General features: G+C 40.9%; 5 protein-coding genes across 10 annotated transcripts in view; 3 read left to right on the top strand and 2 right to left on the bottom strand.

The window, feature by feature from the left end:
* The window catches only part of LOC133542468 (gastrula zinc finger protein XlCGF28.1-like), a 210,587-nt gene extending 195,278 nt beyond the window's left edge, over positions 1 to 15,309 (bottom strand). Inside the window, exon 1 of the mRNA XM_061886641.1 lies at positions 15,215 to 15,309. The gene's annotated coding sequence lies outside the window, so the exon portion shown is untranslated. The remainder of the gene's footprint in view (positions 1 to 15,214) is intronic.
* LOC133542440 (zinc finger protein 180-like) overlaps positions 1 to 27,454 on the top strand; it is a 190,007-nt gene that overhangs the window by 28,391 nt on the left and 134,162 nt on the right. The window contains exon 1 of one of the 2 annotated variants that reach the window (XM_061886555.1): positions 15,320 to 15,630. The exons of the other annotated variant lie outside the window; for it this stretch is intronic. The gene's annotated coding sequence lies outside the window, so the exon portion shown is untranslated. Of the gene's footprint in view, positions 1 to 15,319; positions 15,631 to 27,454 lie in introns of those variants that run through there. 2 annotated transcript variants of the gene reach the window in all.
* The window catches only part of LOC133542451 (gastrula zinc finger protein XlCGF8.2DB-like), a 201,677-nt gene that overhangs the window by 115,863 nt on the left and 58,360 nt on the right, over positions 1 to 27,454 (bottom strand). The window lies entirely within an intron of this gene.
* On the top strand, positions 745 to 10,587 carry LOC133542505 (zinc finger protein 180-like). The gene is made up of 2 exons (XM_061886705.1): positions 745 to 1,171; positions 9,247 to 10,587. The coding sequence occupies exons 1-2, from the start codon at positions 1,048 to 1,050 to the stop codon at positions 10,482 to 10,484; spliced, it is 1,362 nt and encodes a 453-aa protein (XP_061742689.1). The 5' UTR covers positions 745 to 1,047; the 3' UTR covers positions 10,485 to 10,587.
* Positions 11,536 to 22,573, top strand: LOC133542499 (gastrula zinc finger protein XlCGF28.1-like). Its single transcript, XM_061886698.1, has 2 exons — positions 11,536 to 12,126; positions 18,757 to 22,573. Exon 2 carries the CDS (start codon positions 18,807 to 18,809, stop codon positions 20,250 to 20,252), a length of 1,446 nt encoding a protein of 481 aa, XP_061742682.1. The 5' UTR covers positions 11,536 to 12,126; positions 18,757 to 18,806; the 3' UTR covers positions 20,253 to 22,573.

The following is a 27,454-nucleotide window of genomic DNA, read 5'->3' as shown; positions in this document are numbered from 1 at the left end:
ATACAAAAAGGTTGGGGACCACTGCTCTAAACAACAACAAGAAAGGCTAAAACAACAACATTCCAATCAAACCGTTTAAATTATGAGACTGTATTGTCTTCACTATATATCAACATTGACATCAACATAAAAATGTTTTGACCTGTGGATCGGACTGGTCGGCGGATGACATCTTGTTAGCATTGAAGCCTGTTGGTCCGATGGATCAAGTTCGATTGCTTCTGTCTGAGCACAAGTACTACACACTCCACTCGATATTAGCCAAAAAAAGGCCGATAATGACCTCGTGGGTCATTCATTGAAGACACTTTCACTGTACTACATATTATTTAAATATGTTTACTTTAAACTGATTAATATGTAAACATATATACTGATATACGTGTTCTTTGGATACAGTTTAAGTCGAGTTCCGTGTTTACAACTACATTACCCGTCGTTCCTTTCGCCACCGTTGTTTCGTATTTGAAACTGCTAAACCGCAAAAGACCAACCAGGATTCGCCTTGCCTTCTTCTGTGTTGTCTTGTTAAAAATAACATTTTACTCCTTATTACCATCAAACTATCTACGTATTCGTCGGATACAGTTTGAGAGTTCCGGTCGCAGTGTCCGCAAGGTGAAATACACCACTTCACGGGGCTACCGCGCATGCTCGTCACTACTGTTGCATGCTGGGTAGTGTAGTTCTTATGCTCCCTAGCTCAAACCATCACAAGTATGACTCTTTGGCCGCCCATAAGTACGCATGCGTGGAGGACATGTGCTCTACAGCAAAGTCGTCCTTTACTCCACACACACTTCTAAGCCTCGGCACATCTCCTAACTACACTTTATTCCTCCTCCGTGTCAGGATAAACTCCTCTCGTCTCAGCCAACTTTGGAGATTATTTGGCCCGCTTAGCTTGCTAGTTTGTTTTAGCGCGCTAGTTAGCTTAGCATGCTAGTTAGCTTAGCTTGTTAGCCGCTAACAAAGAGACGCAGATTTGATCAACACGTCGCTTAGTTAAGATCAAGTGTGAGTGCAAAGTGTTGCGATTGTGTGAAAATGTGCGAAAGAACCATAGCAGAGAACAAAGACGAACTTTCTCGGGCAAAAGAAAAGAACAAGAGACTATGTCAACTATTGGAGGCTGTTTTCAAGAAACCTCAAGTTGTGTTACACAGAACAGGTTTGTTTACTTCGCACTCTCACATCTTTACTAACTTTATATTTCATCATGAACATGACGTGTTTTCAGCAGTCATTTCCATTAGATCAGGGGTGTCCAAACTTTTTCCACAGAGGGCCAAACACGGAAAAATTTAAGCATGCGGGGCCATTTGGATATTTTTTTTTTACATTTTCAAACCATAACAAAATATATGGATTTTTTTAATCCTTAAGGCTCCTGGGGAGCATAGAGTCAGTCACTAAAATGTTAAAAAATAAGTCAAATTAATATTTTTTATTTAATGATTACAGTAAATCTCTATATCTACTTGAAGTTGATATAAAGTAAAATAAATAAGGTTTTATGCCTTTTCTGTCAAAGACAACTTTGTTTTTTTATAGTAAAACTGAAATATGCAGTATTTAGAAAGAAAACTTTGTTTTTTATAGTAAAACTGAAATATGCAGTATTTAGATAGATTAGATTCGATTAGATAGTACTTTATTTATTCCATCAGGAGAGTTCCTTCGGAAAAATTAACAATTTCCAGCACAATCCCATAGATATTACTTTATTGATTCCTTCAGAAGAGTTCCTTTATTTAGCAATTAAAGCCCTCAAAGATGAATAATGCAGGACACCATTGATTTTAATTATTTAATATTTTTGGTTAATCACAGTGAAAAGTTAAATAAAATCCTACTAAATATATTTGAGATCCGAAAGGTTCCCCGCTCATAAAGTGATGCATTTTTATTAGATTTTTTTTTTTTTTAACTTTTAACACTTAAATTTCAAGATCAACTTCCGATATATCTGTCGATTTTAAGTTTGAACTATTATTTCGTTTATTTTATGCTCTTTTGTCAAAACTTTGATGTTTTTTAATGGCAACCACACAACATATGCAATATTTTTTTCCACATAAAACATTTTAAAGTGATGATTTATAAGTAATAATTCATTATAACGTAGATTTTTTTCGTCCTTTTTTTTTCTTGAGCAATGGAAAAAAAGAAAATAAAGACAAAAGGGAGAAAAAAAACTGCCTGTATGGCAGCTTTGTGTCAACATTGCCACTTTTTCTCATTAGATTTCACCTCATTTTCCTTTTTTTTAAATGTTTTATTTTTTATTTTTGCAATACTATCAATTTTGCAATTTTTGCAGAATGTGTGGCGGGCCGGTAAACGATTAAATGGCCCCCGGTCCGCACTTTGGACACCCCTGCATTAGATAATGTCCAAATAGAGGTGATTTGGCACACTTATAATTAAAAAAACAAAAATAATGTTGTTTTTCATCAGATATGTACTAGTATTGTATATGTGGATGGGGGCCCTGCTTTGGTAATAATGTGTACCCCTTTCAGAGATCACATTTAGTTCCACTTTAAACATTCACATGATCCACAATGAGATGAGATGGTATAACATAAACAGTTGTGGAACCGTTTGGGTATAACAAAATGGTGTCTGCCAATGTAGTTTACAATGTCACTACGTAAGTACTTTTTTCACCAAGTAGCACCTCAGAAAATACTTGGATTTCCAAGTACCCCCATCATGAACAGCAATGAAATACAGTAGCATAGTAGGCCTTAATTATTCATTAAAAACAAGGAAGACACATTATTTAACGAGTATATTTAATAATTTTAAATACTGTTGCAGTACCCACAGTTTGAACAGTAACACTGTTTGCATGTAGGAAAATAAAATACTGTACTTAAAGGGGAACATTATCACAAATTCAAAAGGGTTAAAAACAATAAAAATCAGTTCCAGTAGCTTGTTGTATTTTTGGAAGTTTTTAAAAAATTGTTACCTGTCCCGGAATATCCCTAAATAAAGCTTTAAAGTGCCTTATTTTCGCTATCTCCGAAACCACTTTCCATTTCCCTGTGACGTCATACAGGGCATCCAATACAAACAAACAATGGGAATACCACAGCAAGATATAGTGACATTAGCTCGGATTCAGACTCGGATTTCAGCGGCTTAAGCGATTCAACAGATTACGCATGTATTGAAACAGATGGTCGGAGTATGGAGGCAGATAGCGAAAACGAAATTGAAGAAGAAATTGAAGCTATTGAGCGAATAGCTATTGACGCTATTCGGCCGTAGCGTGGGTGTACCTAATGAAGTGGCCCATAGCATGGCTGCCTTATTAGCATCGCCGGTAAAATGTGCTGACCAAACGATCAGGACTTTTGCATCTTGTGACACTGGAGCAACTTAAATCCGTCGATTGGTAAGTGTTTGTTTCGCATTAAATGTGGGTATCTAGTTTCAAATGTACATACAGCTAGCGTAAATAGCATGTTAGCATCGATTAGCGTAGCATGTTAGCATCGATTAGCTGGCAGTCATGCCGTGACCAAATATGTCTGATTAGCACATAAGTCAACAACGTCAACAAAACTCACCTTTGTGATTTCGTTGACTTAATGGTTGCAAATGCATCTGCAGGTTATCCATACATCTCTGTGCCATGTCTGTCTTAGTATCGCCGGTAAAATGTGCAGACACTCTGGCACATTCAATAGGGGTCTGGCGGCAGATTTCTTGCCAGTGGTGCAACTTGAATCCCTCCCTGTTAGTGTTGTTACACCCTCCGACAACACACCGACGAGGCATGATGTCTCCAAGGTTCCAAAAAATAGTCGAAAAAACGGAAAATAACAGAGCTGAGACCCGGTGTTTGTAGTGTGAAAATAAAAATGGCGGGTGTATTACCTCGGTGACGTCACGTTCTGACGTCATCGCTAAAAGACCGATAAACAGAAAGGCGTTTAATTTGCCAAAATTCACCCATTTAGAGGTCGGAAATCGGTTAAAAAAATACATGGTCTTTTTTCTGCACCATCAAGGTATATATTGACGCTTGCATAGGTCTGCTGATAATGTTCCCCTTTAAAGGCCTACTGAAATGAGATGTTCTTATTCAAACAGGGATAGCAGGTCCATTCTATGTGTCATACTTGATCATTTCGCGATATTGCCATATTTTTGCTGAAAGGATTTAGTAGAGAACATCGACAATAAATTTCGCAACTTTCGGTCGCTAATAAAAAAGCCTTTGCCTGTACCGGAAGCAGCAGCCAATGTGCGTGTGAGGGCTCCTCACATCCGCACATTGATTACAATCATAGACACCAGCAGCGCGAGCGATTCTGACTGAGAAAGCAACAATTTCCCCATTAATAGCAGCGAGGATGAAAGATTCGTGGATGAGGATAGTGAGAGTGAAGGACTAGAAGAAAAACAAAAATAAAGACGATGGCAGTGGGAGCGATTCAGATGTTATTAGACACATTTACTAGGTTAATTTTGGAAAATCCCTTATCTGATTATTGTGTTACTAGTGTTTTAGTGAGATTATAAAGTCATACCTGAAAGTCGAAGGGGTGTGGTGACCGCCAGTGTCTCTGAGTGAAGCCATGGAGGAGCCAAGAAAGTCGCAGCTGCCTCTTTGACAGCTGCTGCAGGAAGAACGACACAAGCTCCGCTCATGTTTACGGTAAGAGACGACTTATTACCACAATATTTTTTGAACCGAAACCTGCCGGTTGACATGTGGTAGAGAAACATGTTGGCTTGACCGCTCTGTTCCATGTTAAAGCTTCACAACAATCAAAGAAACACCGGCCGCTTTCCACCAACAGCATTCTTCCTTGACGTCTCCATTATTAATTGAACAAGTTGCAAAAGATTCAGCAACACAGATGTCCAAAATACTGTGTAATTTTGCGATTAAACCAGATGACTTTTAGCCGTGAGTGGTGCTGGGATAAAATGTCCGCTACAACCAATAACGTCACAAGCAGGCGTCATAAAAAACGTCATCATTCCGCGACATTTTCAACAGGAAACTTCGCAGGAAATTTAAAATTGCAATTTAGTAAACTAAAGCGGCCGTATTGGCATGTGTTGCAATGTTAATATTTCATCATTGATATATAAACTATCAGACTGTGTGGTGGGTAGTAGTGGCTTTCAGTAGGCCTTTAAATAATATGCAGTGCACACCAGATATATTCTAGGATGCAGCTTCCTCAGTTGACCTCTGACCTGGTCCACAGAGATGACTATTGTCTGGTTGAGGAGGAGTAGGGGGGTGCAGTCATGGCTGGCGGGGAGATCCAGAGGGGGTGACTACGATGAGGAGTGTGAGTGGGGAGGACACATGCTGGTTGAACCGGTTGAAAAATATATTCATCTCATTGGCCTTCTCTATTGTCCCCCCTACTGCTCTGGTCTTTGTCTTGTGGCCTGTGATGGTTTTAACACCTTCCCAGGCCTCCCTCATGTTGTTCTGCTCCAGCTTCTGACTGTAGAAGCAGAGATGAATATATATCTATCTCAGATTATATCTTCTAACTGTAACAACCCCAGAGTTCTGTTCAAAACTATTAACACTGTCATTGATGCTCCCAAGTCTGTTGGTTTTGACGCTTCTTTGGAATTCTGTGAAAATTGTCTCCATTTTTTCACTGACAAAATTGTGTCAACGAGAGCCAGTTTATCCCAGCCTTCATATGAGCCTTCTGTTCCTCTGCATTTATCTTCTGTTTTCCATCAGTTTGAGCCGGTGTCCTTTTCTTTTCTTTCAAAAGACTTTGAAATAAGGTTTAAATTTGATTCTACAGATTTTCTAGATTTGCCATTATAATTTTTCTGAATTTTAATCATAATAAGTTTGAAGAAATATTTCACAAATATTCTTCGTCGAAAAAACAGAAGCTAAAATGAAGAATTAAATTAAAATGTATTTATTATTCTTTACAATAAAAAAAAAATAATTACTTGAACATTGATTTAAATTGTCAGGAAAGAAGAGGAAGGAATTTAAAAGGTAAAAAGGTATATGTGTTTAAAAATACTAAAATCATTCTTAAGGTTGTATTTTTTCTCTAAAATTGTTCATCTCAAAGTTATAAGAAGCAAAGTAAAAAAAAATAAATGAATTTATTTAAACAAGTGAAGACCAAGTCTTTAAAATATTTTCTTGGATTTTCAACTTCTATTTGAGTTTTGTCTCCCTTAGAATTAAAAATGTAGAGCAAAGCGAGACCAGCTTGCTAGTAAATAAATTCAATTTAAAAAAAAATAGAGGCAGCTCACTGGTAAGTGCTGCTATTTGAGCTATTTTTAGAACAGGCCAGCGGGCGACTCATCTGGTCCTTACGGGCGACCTGGGTTGGTGACCCCTGGTTTACATTTTCAGGGACGGCGTGGCGCAGTGGTAGAGTGGCCGTGCGCAACCCGAGGGCCCCTGGTTCAAATCCCACCTAGTACCAACCTCATCATGTCCGTTGTGTCCTGAGCAAGACACTTCACCCTTGCTCCTGATGGGTGCTGGTTAGGGCCTTGCATGGCAGCTCCCCCCATCAGTGTGTGAATGTGTGTGTGAATGGGTAAATGTGGAAGTAGTGTCAAAGCGCTTTGAGTACCTTGAAGGTAGAAAAGCGCTATACAAGTACAACCCAATGTATAATATTGTGTTTTCGAAAAATGCTTTGACATTTTTGTCAGGTTCAAACACCGATGACATCTATTAGACAAGACAAGAAGCACATAAATCAGAGACTGGTTTCAATTTAGCTCATGAGGAGAAACGTCTGGGCTGCAACTTCGTACAGTTTCCCACCACGCTTTGACGAGGGAGTTCCACGCGTCCTCTTTTATTTGGGCCTTTTCTGATTACATAGCTGCAGCTGTTTCTAAAGGGAAGGGGGTCGTAAATAATGTCGCACTCGATCACAAACAGTTCAAAGAAAATGTGCCTGGAGCTGCGTCGGGTCTGCACCCTCTCCGCTTTGTAGATCTCAGGTCAGGAAAGGGTCTTCCTGTGGCTGTCAATAGATCAAAGAAACCGACACCTACATGTCGCATCCCATTGCATACAGTGGAGTTTTACAAGTCTTTTGTTTGATTAGATGAAAGACAGCTTTTGTCTTCTCGCAGGGAACCTGAACTCAAAGGAACACAAAGTTGTGTTATAACTTATATACAATTATTCTGACAATTTTGTTATTATTGTTAATATTATCTGGAATCAATTTTTGGCAGCAGCAAAGTGGCAATTAGGGTAATTTGTAGCTTTAAAATGGGTATTTTAACAAGTAAACAGTACAGAAGGGACTTGATTTATATACAAACCCCGTTTCCATATGAGTTGGGAAATTGTGTTAGATGTAAATATAAACAGAATACAATGATTTGCAAATCCTTTTCAACCCATATTCAGTTGAATGCACTACAAAGACAAAATATTTGATGTTCAAACTCATAAGTTTTTTTAATTTTTTTGCAAATAATAATTAACTTCGAATTTCATGGCTGCAACACGTGCCAAAGTAGTTGGGAAAGGGCATGTTCACCACTGTGTTACATCACTTTTTCTTTTAACAACACTCAATAAATGTTTGGGAACTGAGGAAACTAATTGTTGAAGCTTTGAAAGTGGAATTCTTTACCATTCTTGTTTTATGTAGAGCTTCAGTCCTTCAACAGTCCGGGGTCTCCGCTGTCCTATTTTACGCTTCACACATTTTCCATGGGAGACAGGTCTGGACTGGAGGCAGGCCAGGAAAGTACCCGCACTTTTTTTTTTACGAAGCCACGCTGTTGTAACACTTGTCTTCCTGAAATAGAAATAAGCAGGGGCGTCCATGATAACGTTGCTTGGATGACAACATATGTTGCTCCAAAACCTGTATGTACCTTTCAGCATTAATGGTGCCTTCACAGATGTGTAAGTTACCCATGCCTTGGGCACTAATACACCCCCATACCATCACAGATGCTCACAATGCTAACAATCCGAATGGTTATTTTCCGCTTTGTTCTGGAGAACACCACGTCCTCTGTTTCCAAATATAATTTGGAATGTGGACTCGTCAGACCACAGAACATCTTTCCACTTTGCATTAGTCCATCTTAGGTGAGCTCGGGGCCCGGCGTTTCAGGATATTGTTGATAAATGGGTTTTAACTTGCACTTACAGATGTAGCGACCAACTGTAGTTGCTGACAGTGGTTTTATGAAGTGTTCCTGAGCCCATGTGGTGATATCCTTTACACACTGATGTCTGTTTTTGATGCAGTACCGCCTGAGGGGATCAAAAGTCCGTAATATCATCGCTTACGTGCAGTGATTTCTCCGGATTCTCTGAACTTTTTGATGATTTTACGGACCGAAGATGGTAAAATCCCTAAATTCCTTGCTATAGCTCGTTGAGAAATGTTGTTCTAAAACTGTTCGACAATTTGCTCACAAAGTGGTGACCCTCGCCCCATCCTTGTTTGTGAATTACTTAGCTTTTCATGGAAGCTGCTTTTATACCCAATCATGGAACCCACCTGTTCCCAATTAGCCTGCACACCTGTGGGATGCTCCATATAAGTGTTTGATGAGCATTCCTCAACTTTATCAGTATTCATTGCCACCTTTTCCAACTTTTTTGTCACGTGTTGCTGGCATAGAATTCTGAAGTTAATGATTTTTTGCACAAAAAAATATATTTATCAGTTTGAACATCAAATATGTTGTCTTTGTAGCATATTCAACTGAATATGGGTTGAAAAGGATTTGCAAATCATTGTATTCTGTTTATATTTACATCTAACACAATTTCCCAAGTCATATGGAAACAGGGTTTGTATATACTGCATATTTATGTATACATGTTCAGTTTAACAGTCCAGTTGTGATTGATTGAATGCCCTGAGAATTATACTGGACATTCTTTTGTAAATGCCACAAAAGAAACGTGTAGTGTTTTGTTAATTTCTTTCCAAAAATACTTTTATTTTATAGATATTTTCAAAGCAGAATATTGTCCTTGGGCCCTCTGGCCCCCCATGGGGGACCTGTAAAATATGTGTCTCTTAAGACTTTAATATTGGCTTTATATGCTCATGTTATTTCTCAACTAGTCAAAGTTGATGCTAATCGACCTGTTTCTTCTCTTTTTTGCAGAATGTGAAAGCAAAATGTAAAAGTAGGATCGAAAATGAAATCTGAATTGGTAAAATCTTATCTACTTTCCATCCCAGCATGTGTTTGTCTTCGTTTGTCTTGCAGACGTCTGTGAAAAATATGATCCACCTGAGCAGCAGGAGGGTTCCTCCAGTATGGAGCAGAAGTCACAGAACCTCCACGTGAAAGAAGAGGAGCCACAGTCCCCCCACTTTAAAGATGAAGAAAAACAGTGGGTCATCAGTGTGAAGAGTGAAGATGATGAGGTCAAAGGTGAGAGTGAGGAGAAGTGGAGCTTCAGGATGCGGACGGAGGAGCCACAGCCTTCCCACATTAAGAAGGAAGAGGAAGACCCACTGACACCCCATTTTAAAGAGGAAGCGGTGGATCCACTGAGCCCTCACATTAAAGAGGAAGAGGAGGAACACAGCATCAGTCAGCAGGGAGAGCATCTTGAAGGACTGGAGGAGTTTACAGTGATTAGTGTGATTGTGAAGAGTGAAGATGATGAGGTCAAAGGTGAGAGTGAGGAGAGGGGAGGGGGGGAGCCTCCAAGCAGCAGCTCAACTCAACACATGACAACAGAAGCTGATGGAGACCACTGTGGAGGATCACAAGCAGACAAGCTCTTAGCTCCACTATCAGATAGTGAGGACACAACGTCACACTCTCCTGACACTGATGATGAAGACTCTAAAGATGATAAGACATGTCACACTGACAACACACACTTCACATGTTCTCTCTGTGACAAAACTTATAAATATCCTAGTAGTTTGAAAGTACACATGAGAACACACACTGGAGAAAAAACTTTTTCATGTTCAGTCTGCGGGAAAGGTTGTACTCAGAGGCACAATTTGAAAATACACATGAGAATACACACTGGAGAAAAACCTTTTTCATGCTCAGAATGTGGTAAAAGTTTTGCAAGAAATCAACGTTTAAAAGAACACATGAGAACACACACTGGAGAAAAAACTTTTTCATGTTCAATCTGCAGTAAAGATTTTACCCAAAAGCACAATTTCAAAGTACACATGAGAACGCACACTGGAGAAAAACCTTATACTTGCTCAGAATGTGGTAAAAGTTTTGTAATAAATCAAAGTTTAAAAGTACACATGAGAACACACACTGGAGAAAAACCTTTTATATGTTCAGTATGTGGCAAAAGTTGTAAAGAAAGACAGCAATTAAAATCACACATGAGAACGCACTCTGGGGAAAAAACATACTCCTGTTTAAGCTGCCACAAAAGCTTTTGTCACCTAAAACACTCTTACAGTACACATGAGAACACACACAGGAGAGAAAGTGTTGAGTTGCAGTGTGTGTGGTGAAAGATTCTCTTCTAAGTCCCAGTGTAAGAAACACAAGTGTGCTGGTGAGAACAGCAGCAGCAAATGAAGATGCAGGATTTGAAATAAACTGTCAAAACTTGAACTTTGACCTTTCTAACAACATCAGCACATATAACATGTGTGACATCATTGTTGTGTGTGTAACACAATCTTGTTAATATGATTCTAACATTTATAGATTATCAATCAATCAATCAATGTTTATTTATATAGCCCCAAATCACAAATGTCTCAAAGGACTGCACAAATCATTACGACTACAACATCCTCGGAAGAACCCACAAAAGGGCAAGGAAAACTCACACCCAGTGGGCAGAGAGAATTCACACCCAGTGGGACGCCAGTGACAATGCTGACTATGAGAAACCTTGGAGAGGACCTCAGATGTGGGCAACCCCCCCTCTCTAGGGGACCGAAAGCAATGGATGTCGAGCGGGTCTAACATGATACTGTGAAAGTTCAATCCATAGTGGCTCCAACACAGCCGCGAGAGTTCAGTTCAAAGCGGATCCAAGACAGCAGCGAGAGTCCCGTCCACAGGAAACCATCTCAAGATTAGACACTTCAGATTAGTGCTTTTATTTCAGTCAAGTACATGAGTTAATATACACATTTGTGTGCTTTAAAATGAACAGAACAATTTGACTCAAAGGGTGGGAATAAGCAGTACAAAAAAATATGTTACATACAATAAACATTTGTGAAGTGAAGTGAATTATATTTATATAGCGCTTTTCTCTAGTGACTCAAAGCGCTTTACATAGTGAAACCCAATATCTAAGTTACATTTAAACCAGTGTGGGTGGCACTGGGAGCAGGTGGGTAAAGTGTCTTGCCCAAGGACACAACGGCAGTGACTAGGATGGCGGAAGCGGGAATCGAACCTGCAACCCTCAAGTTGCTGGCACGGCTGCTCTACCAACTTCATTATTCATTTTTATGAATAATGAAGTGTTACATATTTTATTTTGTAATTGTGGATGATTCAATAGATGAAGTCCTTAACAGGTGCTGGTCATATTATTAGAATATCATGAAAAAGTGGATTTATTTCATTAATTCCATTTAGAAAGTCAAACTTGCAGAATGTATACATTCATTCCAAACAGACTGATACATTTAAAGTGTTTTTTGCCAAAAAGGAGATGATTATAGCTGACAACCAATGTTGTGACAGTTTGACCCCACACTTTCACAGTTTGAACTTTGGCTTCCTCTCAAACCATGCACATTTTTTTTTAGTCAGCTCTGCATTTCTTTATGTAGCTGAGCACACCTGCTTTGACTAATTAGGCCTAATTTGGGCCAAACCATGTTTGTCAGGAGCTGGGTGTTGCTGAGGGACATTTGAACCTGAATACACTGTGGACAAAAAGTGACTGCTTTAACAATGCAAAAGTACTATGTGAATACTTTTTAGACATCTGATGGTTACATTTATAAAAAGAAGTGTTTTCTTAATTTCCCCTGTCAAATTGGTCCCAGCTAGTGGGCGGGGCTATGGGCTATTTAAGTGGGGGAAAATGCCATTTTTCTGCCAGTCTGCTGCCTGTCACTGCCAGAGGAGGTTCTCTGTCCTGACCAAGAGTTTCTTGTCGTCATACATCAAACAACTACTGAGGTGATTATTTTGATGATGAGATTATGTTGTGATGTAACCGGTTAAATCAATCAATGTTGACTTATATAGCCCTAAATCACTAGTGTCTCAAAGGGCTGCACAAACCACTACGACATCCTCGGTAGGCCCACATAAGGGCAAGGAAAACTCACACCCAGTGGGACGTCGGTGACAATGATGACTATGAGAAACCTTGGAGAGGAGGAAAGCAATGGATGTCGAGCGGGTCTAACATGATACTGTGAAAGTTCAATCCATAATGGATCCAACGCAGTCGCGAGAGTCCAGTCCAAAGCGGATCCAACACAGCAGCGAGAGTCCCGTTCACAGCGGAGCCAGCAGGAAACCATCCCAAGCGGAGGCGGATCAGCAGCGCAGAGATGTCCCCAGCCGATACACAGGCGAGCAGTACATGGCCACCGGATCGGACCGGACCGGACCCCCTCCACAAGGGAGAGTGGGACATAGGAGAAAAAGGAAAGAAACGGCAGATCAACTGGTCTGAAAAGGGAGTCTATTTAAAGGCTAGAGTATACAATGAATTTTGTTGATTGCTCATTTATTTTGCTAAATCTGTTTTGTCATTTAATTCTTTACTTTGATATGTTTGACCTTTTGATTGTAAATATATGTATTTTGATATAATGGATGGTTTATATTTTGATTATTTTTAATATGCTTATTTTGATTAATTATATATACTGTAGGCCTATTTAACGCACTCAACTTTGAAATATATGTAGAATATAAATGTAATATAATACACGATACTAATATTGCCTTTATTACTGTTACAGATTGTTGGTGCTTTGTCTTCCTGTTTTGTTCACTTTTTGGGATTCAAATAAATGTTTGTAAACTGTTACCAACTGCGTGCCTTGCCATCCCTGATTTAAAGTCCGGTTTGCAAAGGTCACATTACCTTCACCCGAGGTGTGACAATACGGTTTAAAATTGATTTTGCGATATTTCATACGGAATTACTAATAGAAGCATTTTAAAACAGGCTCCTAATTTAGTTGCTGAAAGATGCAATCCAATCCAATCCACTTTAATTATATAGCACATTTAAACAAGAACATTTCCAAAGTGCTGCACAGCCATGTTAAAAACAACATTAAAAACCAAGATTAAGCTCCACCAATGACTGAAAAAAAACAAAAAATAAATAAATATAAAACCAATATAAAAAACCCCAATGCAATTGCAATTTTTTATAAAAATATAACGCTATATTATAAAAAATACAGACGTTTTGTTAACGCTATATTATAAAAAAAAAGTTAAAAAAAACAATTTACAAACACAAGCTATGGCAGGGGTCGGGAACCTTTTTGGCTGAGAGAGCCATGAAAGCCAAATATTTCAAAATGTATTTCCGTGAGAACCATATCATATTTTTTTTAAGACTGACTACAACTAAATGTGTGCATTTTTAAGTATGACCAACATTTTTAGAGTATAATAAGTCTCTTATTCTTTTTAATAACATTGTTATTCTGAAGCTAACCAATAATAAATAAAATGTCATGTCTGTTGATCATGTTTTTGTTTGGCCATGTGCTGTTTGTCCTTTGGACTCTTTAAGTTCCTGTTTTTTTCCACTCCCTTGTCTGGTTTCCTTGTGTTACTCATTTTGTCCACCTGTCTCTGGTGGACAAAATGCCCGCTCACCTGCTTCCCGAGCACTAATCAGAGGCAGTATTTAAGCTCGTCTTTGCCAGTCAGTCGCCCTGTGCTGACTTGTTTCATGCCTTGCCATAGTTTTGTGCTTCATGCCGTGCCAAGTAAGTTTTGTTTGATTTATGTTCTTGGTCTGTTTATGCGTTAGCTTTGTTCTTTAGCCCAAGTTGTGCCTCCGCTGTGAGCGATTTTTGTTTGTATCTTTTTTTAGTTTAAATTAAATCATGTTTTTACCTAAATGCCCGAGTAGTCCGTCTGCCTTCCTGGGAGAACGACCCCGCAGCAAGCTGCGACCCCCCCCCCCCATCGTGACATAAAATACTTCTTACCATTAATGCGACTTCTTGAACAGGTGCGGTAGAAAACGGATGGATGGATATAAATGCATGGGAATGTTTTATATTTTGCACGTTATTTTTAGCACTGTGATTACCGGCGAAATTATTCATAATTATCGCGTTAAGCAATGTCAGCTAAGATTTATCTGAGAGCCAGATGCAGTCATCAAAAGAGCCACATCTGGCTCTAGAGCCATAGGTTCCCTACCCCTGAGCTATGGGATGACGCATTTACTTCCGGGGGTCACGTTTCCTCTTATGTCATCCCATAGCTTGTGTTTGTAAATTGTTTTTTTACATTTTTTTATAATGTAGCGTTAAAAACGTCTGTATTTTTATAATATAGCGTTATATTTTTATAATACAGCGTTAACAAAACGTCTGTATTAATCACGACCCCGGAAGTAAATGAGGGGGTGGGGGGGGGAGTTGTAGGGGGCAGAAATTTGGTGTGACAGAGCCATCAACATGTGACGTCATCGTCTGCGACTTCCGGTACAGGCAAGGCTTTTTTATTAGTGACCAAAAGTTGCAAAAAGTTGTTGAGTAAATGTGATCTCATTGTTATTAATGCTGTTTCTGTGTATCAAGAGAGAGGCTTGCTGTTGTTGTTTTGCGCCTCCAACAGGTTATATAAGGTAGTGCAGGCTCGCCTGTGTTATCATCACGTGATCTCTTCCGGTTCACTTCGCGCGAGAGAATATGAGAGACTCACAGAAAGAAGCGCGATGAAGTTGTGTTCTATTTTCCACAGTTACCGATGTTTTGTTTCCCGGTGCTGTGAGGCATTGTACTGAACCATCCTTAAAATAAGCCATCATCTTTCTTTTATATTCAACTGGAGTATTCATTGAAGATGAGTGAAGAAAGAAGAAACCCAACAATTTTCGATGTTCTCTACTAAATCCTTTCAGCAAAAATATGGCAATATCGCGAAATGATCAAGTATGACAGATAGAATGGACCTGCTATCCCCGTTTAAATAAGAACATCTCATTTCAGTAGGCCTTTAATCAAGTATAAGGAACTTCTGTTTTCTACACCATTACATATATAATGTATATTACCTCATAAGCCGCGTGTACAAGAGAGGAGTGGAATATATTCTTCCTATTGTTACACCAGCAACTCTTTTTGTTGTTCTGTGGCCGGGCGAAGGAAGTGTGCACCACTCACTATTGTCCCAGTGAAACACGTGTTTGGCCAACATTTGTTCCGCGGTGGATGACGTCACACAGGAGGAAGAACAAAACAAGATGGCGTCTGGCGGAGAATACGTTGTTTTGGTTATTATGGTTTCTAGGTCTTAATTACAACGTACATGTGCACATGTGTGTCGTTTAACAGAGTAAACGTCGTTATTAATTGTTTGTATGCGGATACATTAGTCTGAGTGCACTTATACGTGCTAGCCTTAGCTTAGCTTGTTAGCTGCTAACAAAGAGAGGCGGAAGTGATCGACACATCAAAGCAGAGATCCAATGTAAGTGTAAAGTGTTTTTATTGTGTGAACATGTCTACATTACAAATGATGTGAGTGTTGAAGAAACATTTGTGATGTTAGAAAACACCAAAAGAGGAGAGCAGAGTGCGAGGAGGTAAGAGTATGGTGCGGTGCATTATAAAGATGAGAAGAGTCCTGCTGTGGCTCAGTACCGTGTATTCAGGCTGCATGTAGGAAGTACAACTCAGGTAAACACACCTGACGCAGGGATATGTTATAGGTGCGGGCACCGTGGCTGCCACAGGGTGGCGCAGTATGTCAATACAATCACTCTGTAACAAGCTTTGTCCAACAAAGGAGAAGGAGCGACAACATCAACTACTGGACGCTGTTTTCAAGAAACATCAATTTGTGTTACACATCCATCCTTCCATCTTCTTCTGCTTATCCGAGGTCGGGTCGCGGGGGCAGCAGCCTAAGTAGAGAAGCCCAGCCTTTCCTTTCCCCAGCCGCTTCGTACAACTCTTCCCAGGGGATCCCGAGGCGTGCCCAGGCCAGCCAGTTTCTAACACAATAGTGAGAGTCCAGTCCATAGTGGGACCATCCCGAGCTGAGACAGGTCAGTAACGCAGAGATGTCCCCAACAGATGCACAGGCGAGCGGTCCACCCCGGGTCCCGACTCTGGATATATATATATATATATATATATATATATATATATATATATATATGTATATGTATGTATATGGCAGAGGGGGTTAGTGCGTCCGCCTCACAATACGAAGTTCCTGCAGTCCTGGGTTCAAATCCAGGCTCGGGATCTTTCTGTGTGGAGTTTGCATGTTCTCCCCGTGAATGCGTGGGTTCCCTCCGGGTACTCCGGCTTACTCCCACTTCCAAAGACATGCACCTGGGGATAGGTTGATTGGCAACACTAAATTGGCCATAGTGTGTGAATGTGAGTGTGAATGTTGTTTGGCCATGCGATGAGGTGCAGACTTGTCCAGGGTGTAACCCGCCTTCCGCCCGATTGTAGCTGAGATAAGCGCCAGCGCCCCCCGCGACCCCAAAAGGGAATAAGCGGTAGAAAATGGATGGATGGATGGATGTATATATATACATATGTATATGTATATGTATATGTATATATATATATATATATATATATATATATATATATATATATATACACAATAAAAACTAAACAAGATAAGGCTCAGAATTGGTTTCTTAACAAAACCTTTCTACATATAAAGTGCAACATTTCCACATATAAAGTGCAACATTAAACTGCTTCAAGTAGTTGCTCAGATTAAATAAAATGACAAAACTTTTCTTCTACATACAAAAAGTGCAACATTAAACAGTTTCAAGTCAACTCAGCCTCACATTAACTGCCAGAAAAATCAGTTTATCCACATTGTCTGCAGAAAGAGCAGACCTGTGAAAAATACCCTTTCGCTGGGCACGGAGGTAGCAGGGATGGCGAAGTTGTGCCTGGCTAACTTGGCAGTAAGAGGATATATGGGATCATTGTTCTTCCACCATAGAAGTGGGTCAAAATGTAGTTTTTAATGCAATATGGTCTTAAATCTGCTGCTACAAAAACACCAACAGCATTTGTTATTGCTTTAGCCGAGGAGAAGCTGCTTGAATGCAGTGTTTGTTCATTTTTCTGTTCGTTGAAGCGATGTTATCCATTGTTGTATCGCACTGCGAAGCCGAAGTGTTCCCAAACGGGAGATCTTAACGAGGCAGGAGTGTCTTCCAGCTCTGGCTTTTACATGTTGTATTAGCCCGGTCGTTGCAAGCATGCCGTGTGTTGTGCCTCAGTGTGCATTGTTTACACAACGTGCGGTGCGCTACTTAATATGTCCGTGTGGAAACTCGTTCGATACACCTCCGAACCGAAACCTCTGTACAGGAGTACAACATTTTAAACATACACACACATCTGAAGAATACAAAACAAATATAATTGGTGGGCCAAACAAAATGACTCAGCGAACCAATGTTTGGTATGAGCGATATGACCTCAAATCTATATCCTAATAACAATATATGTCACCATATATCATTTGGTATATGATTAATAATAGAAGAATTTCAAAGTGGGTTACAAAAGCTCCTAATTTGGCAGCTGACATATGCAGTAACATATTGTGTCATTTCTAATTGTATTATTTTGTAGAAACAATTATTATTAATGTACTTGTTTATTTACTGTTAATATCTGGTTTGTTTATTTGAGAAAATAATACTGGAAATTATGTAATATTTTACTGCATATTTCAGCAACTAAATTAGGAGCCTGTGTAGTGTTAGAATAATTGTTTCTAAGTTATCACAAAAACTTTGTGTTGCATTGAGTGACCGGTGAGAACCAAAAGCTGTCTTTGAAACCTACAGAGAGTAAGGCTAGTAAAACTCCACTGTGTAGGGGGAAGCAAGATGAAGTTTTCTTTCATGTATTATAAACAAACAGAAAGCTACGGTCTGACCCAAGTACTACAAAAGCGAAGAGGAAGCAGGACCAGTCTCTACTCCAGGTGACATCTTTTTCAACCTCCTTTTTCAACTGTTTTACGAAGTCTTTTTGAACTGTTTTACGAATGTCTTTTTGAACTCGTTCACGACCTTTTCTTTTTAACTTTTCCGTAACCAAAGGCCACGCTGTTTACGACCCACTTCCTTCTCGAAGCAGCTGTGGTCTTGTGGTCGGAGAAAGTAAAATAAAGAAGGGGGAGTAAAATCTTTTGCCAGAGTGTGGGTGACACTGTAAGAGGTTCCAGGTCGACACGTTTCTCCACAATTGAATCCAAATTGAATTATGTCTCTGTTTGATTCTTTGCTTCTTGTCTTGTTTAATCGATGTCGTCAGTGTTTGAACCTGACATGTAGCCGGTTTTAAAATGGTTTTATTAGTAATTCTATATGAAATAATGTATCGCAAAATCAATTTTAAACCATATCGTCTATCCGTAGTAAAAAGTCCTGTCGTCCTGGTTTGTTTTTTCTTTTCCCGTTAATAATGTAAAGAGCAGCGTGTTTGTGCATCACTGAGATTTCAAGACAGTTCATACGATAACTTGTTTTTCCTAAGTGCATGTAAAAGTACTGAATGCATTGTGTGACTGAGCAGAGATGGTGTGTTTGTCTTGCAGACGTCTGTGAAGAACATCTTCACCCTGAGCAACAGAAGTGGAGCTTCAGGATGCAGACGGAGGAGCCACAGCCCTCCCACATTAAGAAGGAAAAGGAATACCCACTGATCCCCCATTTTAAAGAGGAAGAAGAGGACCCACTGACACCACAATTTAAAAAGGAAGCGGTGGATCCACTGAGCCCTCGTATTAAGGATGAAGAGGAAGACCCACTGAGCCCTCACATCAAAGAGGAAGAGGAGGAACACAGCATCAGTCAGCATGTAGAGCATCTAGAAGGACTGGAGGAGGTTGATGTCACCAAAATGCCAGTGACTGGTGTCCCTGTGAAGAGTGAAGGTGATGAGGTCAAAGGTGAGAGTGAGGAGAGGGGAGGGGGGGAGCCTCCAAGCAGCAGCTCAACTCAACACATGACAACAGAAGCTGATGGAGACCACTGTGGAGGATCACAAGCAGACAAGCTCTTAGCTCCACTATCAGATAGTGAGGACACAACGTCACACTCTCCTGACACTGATGATGAAGACTCTAAAGATGATAAGACATGTCACACTGACAACACACACTTCACATGTTCTCTCTGTGACAAAACATTTAAAGACCATAGTAATCTGAAAAGGCACATGAGTACACACACTGGAGATAAAACTTTTTCATGTTCAATTTGCGGTAAAGATTTTACTAATAGGCACGATTTGAAAATACACATGAGAATTCACACTGGAGAAAACCCTTATTCCTGCTCAGAATGTGGTAAAAGTTTTGGAAGAAATCGGAGTTTAAAAGAACACATTAGAACACACACAGGAGAAAAACCTTTCGAATGTTCAATCTGCGGTAAAGATTTTACTCATATTCAACATTTGAAAAGACACATGAGAACACACACTGGTGAAAAACCTTTTTCATGTTCGACCTGCGGTAAAAAGTTTACTCAAAAGCACCATTTCAAAGCACACATGAGAATACACAGTGGAGAACAACCTTTTTCATGCTCAATCTGCGGTAAAGATTTTATGCAGAGGGACCATTTCAAAAAACACATGAAAACACACACTGAAATACCAACTTGTTCATGTTCAATCTGCGGTAAAGATTTTACTCGAAGGGACCATTTCAAAAAACACATGAGTACACACACTGGAGAAAAACCTTATACGTGTTCAGTATGTGGTAAAAGTTTTATACAAAGACAGCATTTGAAAAGACACATGCTAACACACACCGGAGAAAAACCTTTTCCATGTTCAATCTGCGGTAAAGATTTTACTCATAAGCACGATTTGAAAAGACACATGAGAACACACTCTGGTGAAAAGCTTTATGCATGTTCAGTGTGTTGCAAAAGTTTTATACAAAGCCAACATTTGAAAAGACACATGCTAACACACACAGGTGAGAAAGTGTTGAGTTGCAGTGTGTGTGGTGAAAGATTCTCTTCTAAGTCCCAGTGTAAGAAACACAAGTGTGCTGGTGAGAACAGCAGCAGCAAATGAAGATGCAGGATTTGAAATAAACTGTCAAAACTTGAACTTTGACCTTCTAACAACATCAGCACATAGATGAGATATTTTAGATTATTGCTTTTTTCAGTCAAGTACATGTTTTAATATACAACATTGTGTACTTGTATTTAAAAATGAACACAACACTTTGACTGTAAAAGTGAGAATAAACAGGACAAAACATGTTGCAAGTACTATTTATGTGTATAGAGATGTTATAAATCATGGGTGTCAAATTCTGGCCCAAATTTGGCCCGCCGTGTAATTTCATTTGGCCCTTGAGGCAACATCAAAATAACACTGCATTCACCACTGATACTCGTACTTGCCAACCCTCACGATTTTCCCGGGAGACTCCTAAAGTTCAGTGCCCCTCCCAAAAATCTCCCTGGGCAACCATTCTTCCGAACTTCTCCCGATTTCCACCCGGACAACAATATTGGGGGCGTGCCTTGAAGGCACTGCCTTTAGCGTCCTCCGTAGCCTGTCGTCACGTCCGCTTTTCCACCATACGAAAAAACGTGCCGGCCCAGTCACATAATACATGCAGTTTTAACACACGCAAGTGAATACAAACATACTTGATCAACAGCCATAAGGGTCACACTGAGGGTGGCCTTATAAACAACACTTAAAGGGGAACATTATCAGCAGACCTATGTAAGCGTCAATATATACCTTGATGTTGCAGAAAAAAGACCATGTATTTTTTTAACCGATTTCCGAACTCTAAACGGGTGAATTTTGGCAAATTAAACGCCTTTCTGTTTATCGGTCTTTTAGCGATGACGTCAGAACGTGACGTCATCGAGGTAACACACCCGCCATATTCATTTTCACATTACAAACACCGGGTCTCAGCTCTGTTATTTTCCGTTTTTTCGACTATTTTTTGGAACCTTGCAGACATCATGCCTCGTCGGTGTGTTGTCGGAGGGTGTAACAACACTAACAGGGAGGGATTCAAGTTGCACCACTGGCAAGAAATCTGCCGCCAGACCCCCATTGAATGTACCAGAGTGTCTTCACATTTGACCGGCGATGCTAAGACAGACATGGCACAGAGATGTATGGATAACCTGCAGATGATTAAGTCAACGAAATCACAAAGGTGAGTTTTGTTGATGTTGTTGACTTATGTGCTAATCAGACACATTTGGTCACGGCATGACTGCCAGCTAATCAATGCTAACATGCTACGCTAATCGATGCTAACATGCTATTTACGCTAGCTGTACGTACATTTGAAACTAGATACCCACATTTAATGCGAAACAAACACTTACCAATCGACGGATTTAAGTTGCTCCAGTGTCACAAGATGCGAAAGTCCTGATCGTTTGGTCCGCACATTTTACCGGCGATGCTAATAAGGCAGCCATGCTATGGGTCACTTCATTAGGTACACCCACGTTATGGCCGAATAGCGTCAATAGCTATTCGCTCAATAGCTTCAATTTCGTTTTCGCTATCTGCCTCCATACTCCGACCATCTGTTTCAATACATGCGTAATCTGTTGAATCGCTTAAGCCGCTGAAATCCGAGTCTGAATCCGAGCTAATGTCGCTATATCTTGCTGTGGTAACCGCCATGTTGTTTGTATTGGCAGCACTGTATGACGTCACAGGGAAATGGAAAGTGGTTTCGAAGACAGCGAAAATAAGGCACTTTAAAGCTTTATTTAGGGATATTCCGGGACCGGTAACATTTTGAAAAAAACTTCAAAAAATACAACAAGCCACTGGGAACTGATTTTTATTGTTTTTATTGTTTTTAACCCTTTTGAAATTGTGATAATGTTCCTCTTTAAGTAGCACCAGGGTCAATTGGAAGCAGCTGTGCACGTCCCACAACTCCGCCCACAAGGGCAACACAGGGACTCTAGGAGGAAGGAGAAATGTAAGAACAAGGTCAACTGCACCAAAAGAGGAAAACTGACTGTTGGAGCCAAATTTCCTAATTTGTTTATATTGTTTTAATTTAGTTTTCTCTGATTGATCGCTGGCTTCAGTTCATGCTGAGTTTACCTTTCGGCAGATTGCTCCGCCCACTTCCTGTGGAGAACCAGGAAGTGTGGACAGGTATGGGACTGTTGCTATGGTGCGGTTGCCATGGTAGCCTCCTTTAATTGGGTTCAGCTGGGAAGACTTGCATGGAGGACAAACAGTTTTGGAGCGTGTGGTGTGGTGTGTGGTCAGGTCTCGCTGCTGTGACAATGTGCCATTCAAGGTCAGCATACATCATGTTCTAGAAGCTACATTTCATTTCATTTTGATAGCTTGGAATAAAGGGATTGTCATATCCAAACACATTTCTACAGTACTGGACATTCAATCATTTGCAGGCGTCAAACTGGTCAACACAGTCGCCCTCAGTATCAGCCCAAAGGTAAGGGCTGGACTATGAGAATAAAATGCCTCATAGCCGATAATACAAATGTGATTAATTCATCTTGATACTGTCCTGCCACAGTGAATAGGTATTGACGCTATTCGGCCATAGCATGGGTGTACCTAATGAAGTGGCCCATAGCACGGCTGCCTCATTAGCATCGCCGGTGAATGTTTTTTTGTGTTTTTAGGGTTGACATGTATTCTGCAAATCCTTACTAACTTCAAATGTCTATCAAACTTCCCAAAAAAAAGGACTCAAAATTGCCCACTTGAACATCTGTAGTCTGAAAAACAAGGCAATTGAGTTAGGTAAAATCATGTTTGATAATGATCTACATATAGTAGCAATTTCTGAAACTCATTTGGATGATTCAATTGACAATACTGAAATATTTATACAAGGTTACTGTAACAGTTTGCGATGCCACCTCAGTAGAAGCATTTAAGTCTCACCTTAAAACTAATTTGTATACTCTAGCCTTTAAATAGACTCCCTTTTTAGACCAGTTGATCTGCCGTTTCTTTTCTTTTTCTTCTATGTCCCACTCTCCCGTGTGGAGGGGGTCCGGTCCGATCCGGTGGCCATGTACTGCTCGCCTGTGTATCGGCTGGGGACATCTCTGCGCTGCTGGTCCGCCTACGCTTGGGATGGTTTCCTGCTGGCTCCGCTGTGAACGGGACTCTCGCTGCTGTGTCTTGGATCCTCTTTGGACTGGACTCTCGCGACTGTGTTGTATCCATTATGGATTGAACTTTCACAGTATCATGTTAGACCCGCTCGACATCCATTGCTTTCCTCCTCTCTAAGGTTCTCATAGTCATCATTGTCACTGACGTCCCACTGGGTGTGAGTTTTCCTTGCCCTTATGTGGGCCTACCGAGGATGTCGTGGTGGTTTGTGCAGCCCTTTGAGACACTATCAATCAATGCAATCAATCAATGTTTATTTATATAGCCCCAAATCACAAATGTCTCAAAGGACTGCACAAATCATTACGACTACAACATCCTCGGAAGAACCCACAAAAGGGCAAGGAAAACTCACACCCAGTGGGCAGGGAGAATTCACATTCAGTGGGACGCCAGCGACAATGCTGACTATGAGAAACCTTGGAGAGGACCTCAGATGTGGGCAACCCCCCCCCCTCTAGGGGACCGAAAGCAATGGATGTCGAGCGGGTCTAACATGATACTGTGAAAGTTCAATCCATAGTGGCTCCAAGACAGCAGTGAGAGTCCCGTCCACAGGAAACCATCTCAAGCGGATCAGCAGCGTAGAGATGTCCCCAACCGATACAGGCGAGCGGTCCATCCTGGGTCTCGACTCTGGACAGCCAGTACTTCATCCATGGTCATCGGACCGGACCCCCTCCACAAGGGAGGGGGGGACATAGGAGAAAGAAAAGAAGCGGCAGATCAACTGGTCTAAAAAGGAGGTCTATTTAAAGGCTAGAGTATACAGATGAGTTTTAAGATGAGACTTAAATGCTTCTACTGAGGTAGCATCTCGAACTGTTACCGGGAGGGCATTCCAGAGTACTGGAGCCCGAATCACTAGTGATTTAGGGCTATATAAGTAAACATTGATTGATTGATTGATTGAATTAGACTTGATAGAGACAGATACGGGGGAGGAGTAGCCTTTTATGTACAAGACCACATTCCAATAAAGCAAAGAGGAGATGTCAACTTGACAGATGTAGAGGCAATCTGGATCCAGGTTCACTTGCCACATCTAAAGCCATTACTAATCTGCTGCTGCTATAGACCACCTTCCTCTGATGCAGCACATCGTGAAAAAATATGTGCAATGCCTCAGAATGTTTCTGACACAAACAGAGACATTTTTTTCTTAGGAGACTTAAATATTGACTGGCTCTCAAAAAACTGCCCTATGAAAAGAAAGCTTGATGACACTGCTACTGTATGTAACCTAGCTCAAATGATAAATCTACCAACCAGAATGAATATGAACAATTCTGGTGTATTATCTTCAACTTGCATTGATCATCTTTTTACTAATTCAGTAGATAAATGCTCAAAGGTTGTTTCAGTGCCAATTGGATTTAGTGATCATAACATGATTGCAATGGCAGGAAAAGTGAAAGTCCCCAAAGTTGGACCTACAATTATATACAAGAGACTCTACAAACATTTCAGTGATAATGCCTTTATTGAAGATGTACATAACATACAGTGGGACAGTGTATTTGAGTCAAAGCATACTGAAGCAGCTCTGCATGAAGTCATTTTCTTCTGTCTGTGATAAGCATGCACCCATCAAGAAAGTCACCGTCAGATCCGTCAAAGGCTTGACTCTGACCTGAGACACTTGATGAAAGATAAGAGATAAATGGAAAAGAGTTGCTGTAGATTCAGGTAGCTCAGAGGACTGGCTAGCATATCGCTCTTTAAGAAACAAAGTGACCAAATTAAATAAACAGGAAAAAAAAGGGTGTACTACCAATCTAGAATTGAAGAAGTTAAACATGATCAATCAAATCATGGGTAGAGATAAAATGGGAAAAACACCAGCATTTATAGAATCAGGTGAAGGATTTATCACCAAGCCCAAATCCATCCATCCATCCATCATCTTCCGCTTATCCGAGGTCGGGTCGCGGGGGCAGCAGCCTAAGCAGGGAAGCCCAGACTTCCCTATCTCCAGCCACTTCGTCTAGCTCTTCCCGGGGGATCCCGAGGCGTTCCCAGGCCAGCCGGGAGACATAGTCTTTCCAACGTGTCCTGGGTCTTCCCCGTGGCCTCCTACCAGCTGGACGTGCCCTAAACACATCCCTAGGGAGGCGTTCGGGTGGCATCCTGACCAGATGCCCGAACCACCTCATCTGGCTCCTCTCGATGTGGAGGAGCAGCGGCTTTACGTTGAGCTCCTCCCGGATGGCAGAGCTTCTCACCCTATCTCTAAGGGAGAGACCCGCCACCCGGCGGAGGAAACTCATTTCGGCCGCTTGTACCCGTGATCTTATCCTTTCGGTCATGACCCAAAGCTCATGACCATAGGTGAGGATGGGAACGTAGATCGACCGGTAAATTGAGAGCTTTGCCTTCCGGCTCAGCTCCTTCTTCACCACAACGGATCGATACAACGTCCGCATTACTGAAGACGCCGCACCGATCCGCCTGTCGATCTCACGATTCACTCTTCCCCCACTCGTGAACAAGACTCCTAGGTACTTGAACTCCTCCACTTGGGGCAGGGTCTCCTCCCCAACCCGGAGATGGCACTCCACCCTTTTCCGGGCGAGAACCATGGACTCGGACTTGGAGGTGCTGATTCTCATTCCAGTCGCTTCACACTCGGCTGCGAACCGATCCAGTGAGAGCTGAAGATCCCGGCCAGATGAAGCCATCAGGACTACATCATCTGCAAAAAGCAGAGACCTAATCCCGTGGCCACCAAACCGGAACCCCTCAATGCCTTGACTGCGCCTAGAAATTCTGTCCATAAAAGTTATGGACAGAATCGGTGACAAAGGACAGCCTTGGCGGAGTCCAACCTTCACTGGAAATGTGTCCGACTTACTGCCAGCAATGCGGACCAAGCTCTGACACTGATCATACAGGAAGTGGACCGCCACAATAAGACATTCCGATACCCCATACTCTCTGAGCACTCCCCACAGGACTTCCCGAGGGACACGGTCAAATGCCTTCTCCAAGTCCACAAAGCACATGTAGACTGGTTGGGCAAACTCCCATGCACCCTCAAGGACCCTGCCGAGAGTATAGAGCTGGTCCACAGTTCCACGACCAGGACGAAAACCAAGCCCAAAGAAATTGCTAATTACTTCAACAATTATTTCATAAGTAAAGTTGATACTATAAGAAATGGCATGCTGCCTGTAAGCGGTATTCTATCTGAGTCACTTATTAAAAATGATATCATGCAGGACAAAGAATGTACATTTGAATTCTCAGTCACCAAGGTATTGGAAATTGAGAATCTATTGTCTGAATTGAAATCTGACAAACCTTGTGGTCATGATAATATAGATAGTAGACTTTTAAAGTTGTCAGCTGGAATAATAGCCAGTCCGATATGCTATATTTTTAACTTAAGTTTTAAAGAAGGAATCTATCCTCAAGTATGGAAGGTCGCAAGAGTGACTCCTCTACCAAAAAATAGGAAAGAAGCATTCACTGGATTAAATAGTAGGCCCATTAGCATTTTACCAGTATTAGGAAAATTAATGGAAACAATTATATTTAAGCAAATTCAACAGTATTTCTCTATAAATAACATTCATTCAGACTTTCAACATGCATATAAAACTGGCTATTCAACATGCACAGCTCTCACACAAATAACAGAAGACTGGCTAAAACAAATTGACAGTAAATTATTAGTTGGCACAGTGCTACTAGATTTTAGTGCAGCTTTTGATATTATTGATCACAAACTACTACTTATAAAACTGTCTGCTTATGGTTTTAAACTCTCAGCGATTAACTGGATGAAAAGCTACCTAGTCAACAGACAGCAATGTGTCATGTTCAATGGAACCCTTTCAAATATTAAAACATTATATTGTGGTCCACCAACGGGTTCTGGGATCTGCTTTTTGCAGATGATGTGGTCCAGATGGCTTCATCTGGCCGGGATCTTCAGCTCTCACTGGATCGGTTCGCAGCCGAGTGTGAAGCGACCGGAATGAGAATCAGCACCTCCAAGTCCGAGTCCATGGTTCTCTCCCGGAAAAGGGTGGAGTGCCATCTCCGGGTTGGGGAGGAGACCCTGCCCCAAGTACCTAGGAGTCTTGTTCACGAGTGAGGGAAGA

This window comes from Nerophis ophidion, linkage group LG24, assembly GCF_033978795.1.
Source record: "Nerophis ophidion isolate RoL-2023_Sa linkage group LG24, RoL_Noph_v1.0, whole genome shotgun sequence".
NCBI lineage: Eukaryota > Metazoa > Chordata > Actinopteri > Syngnathiformes > Syngnathidae > Nerophis > Nerophis ophidion.
This window is presented reverse-complemented; position numbering and strand designations above follow the sequence as displayed.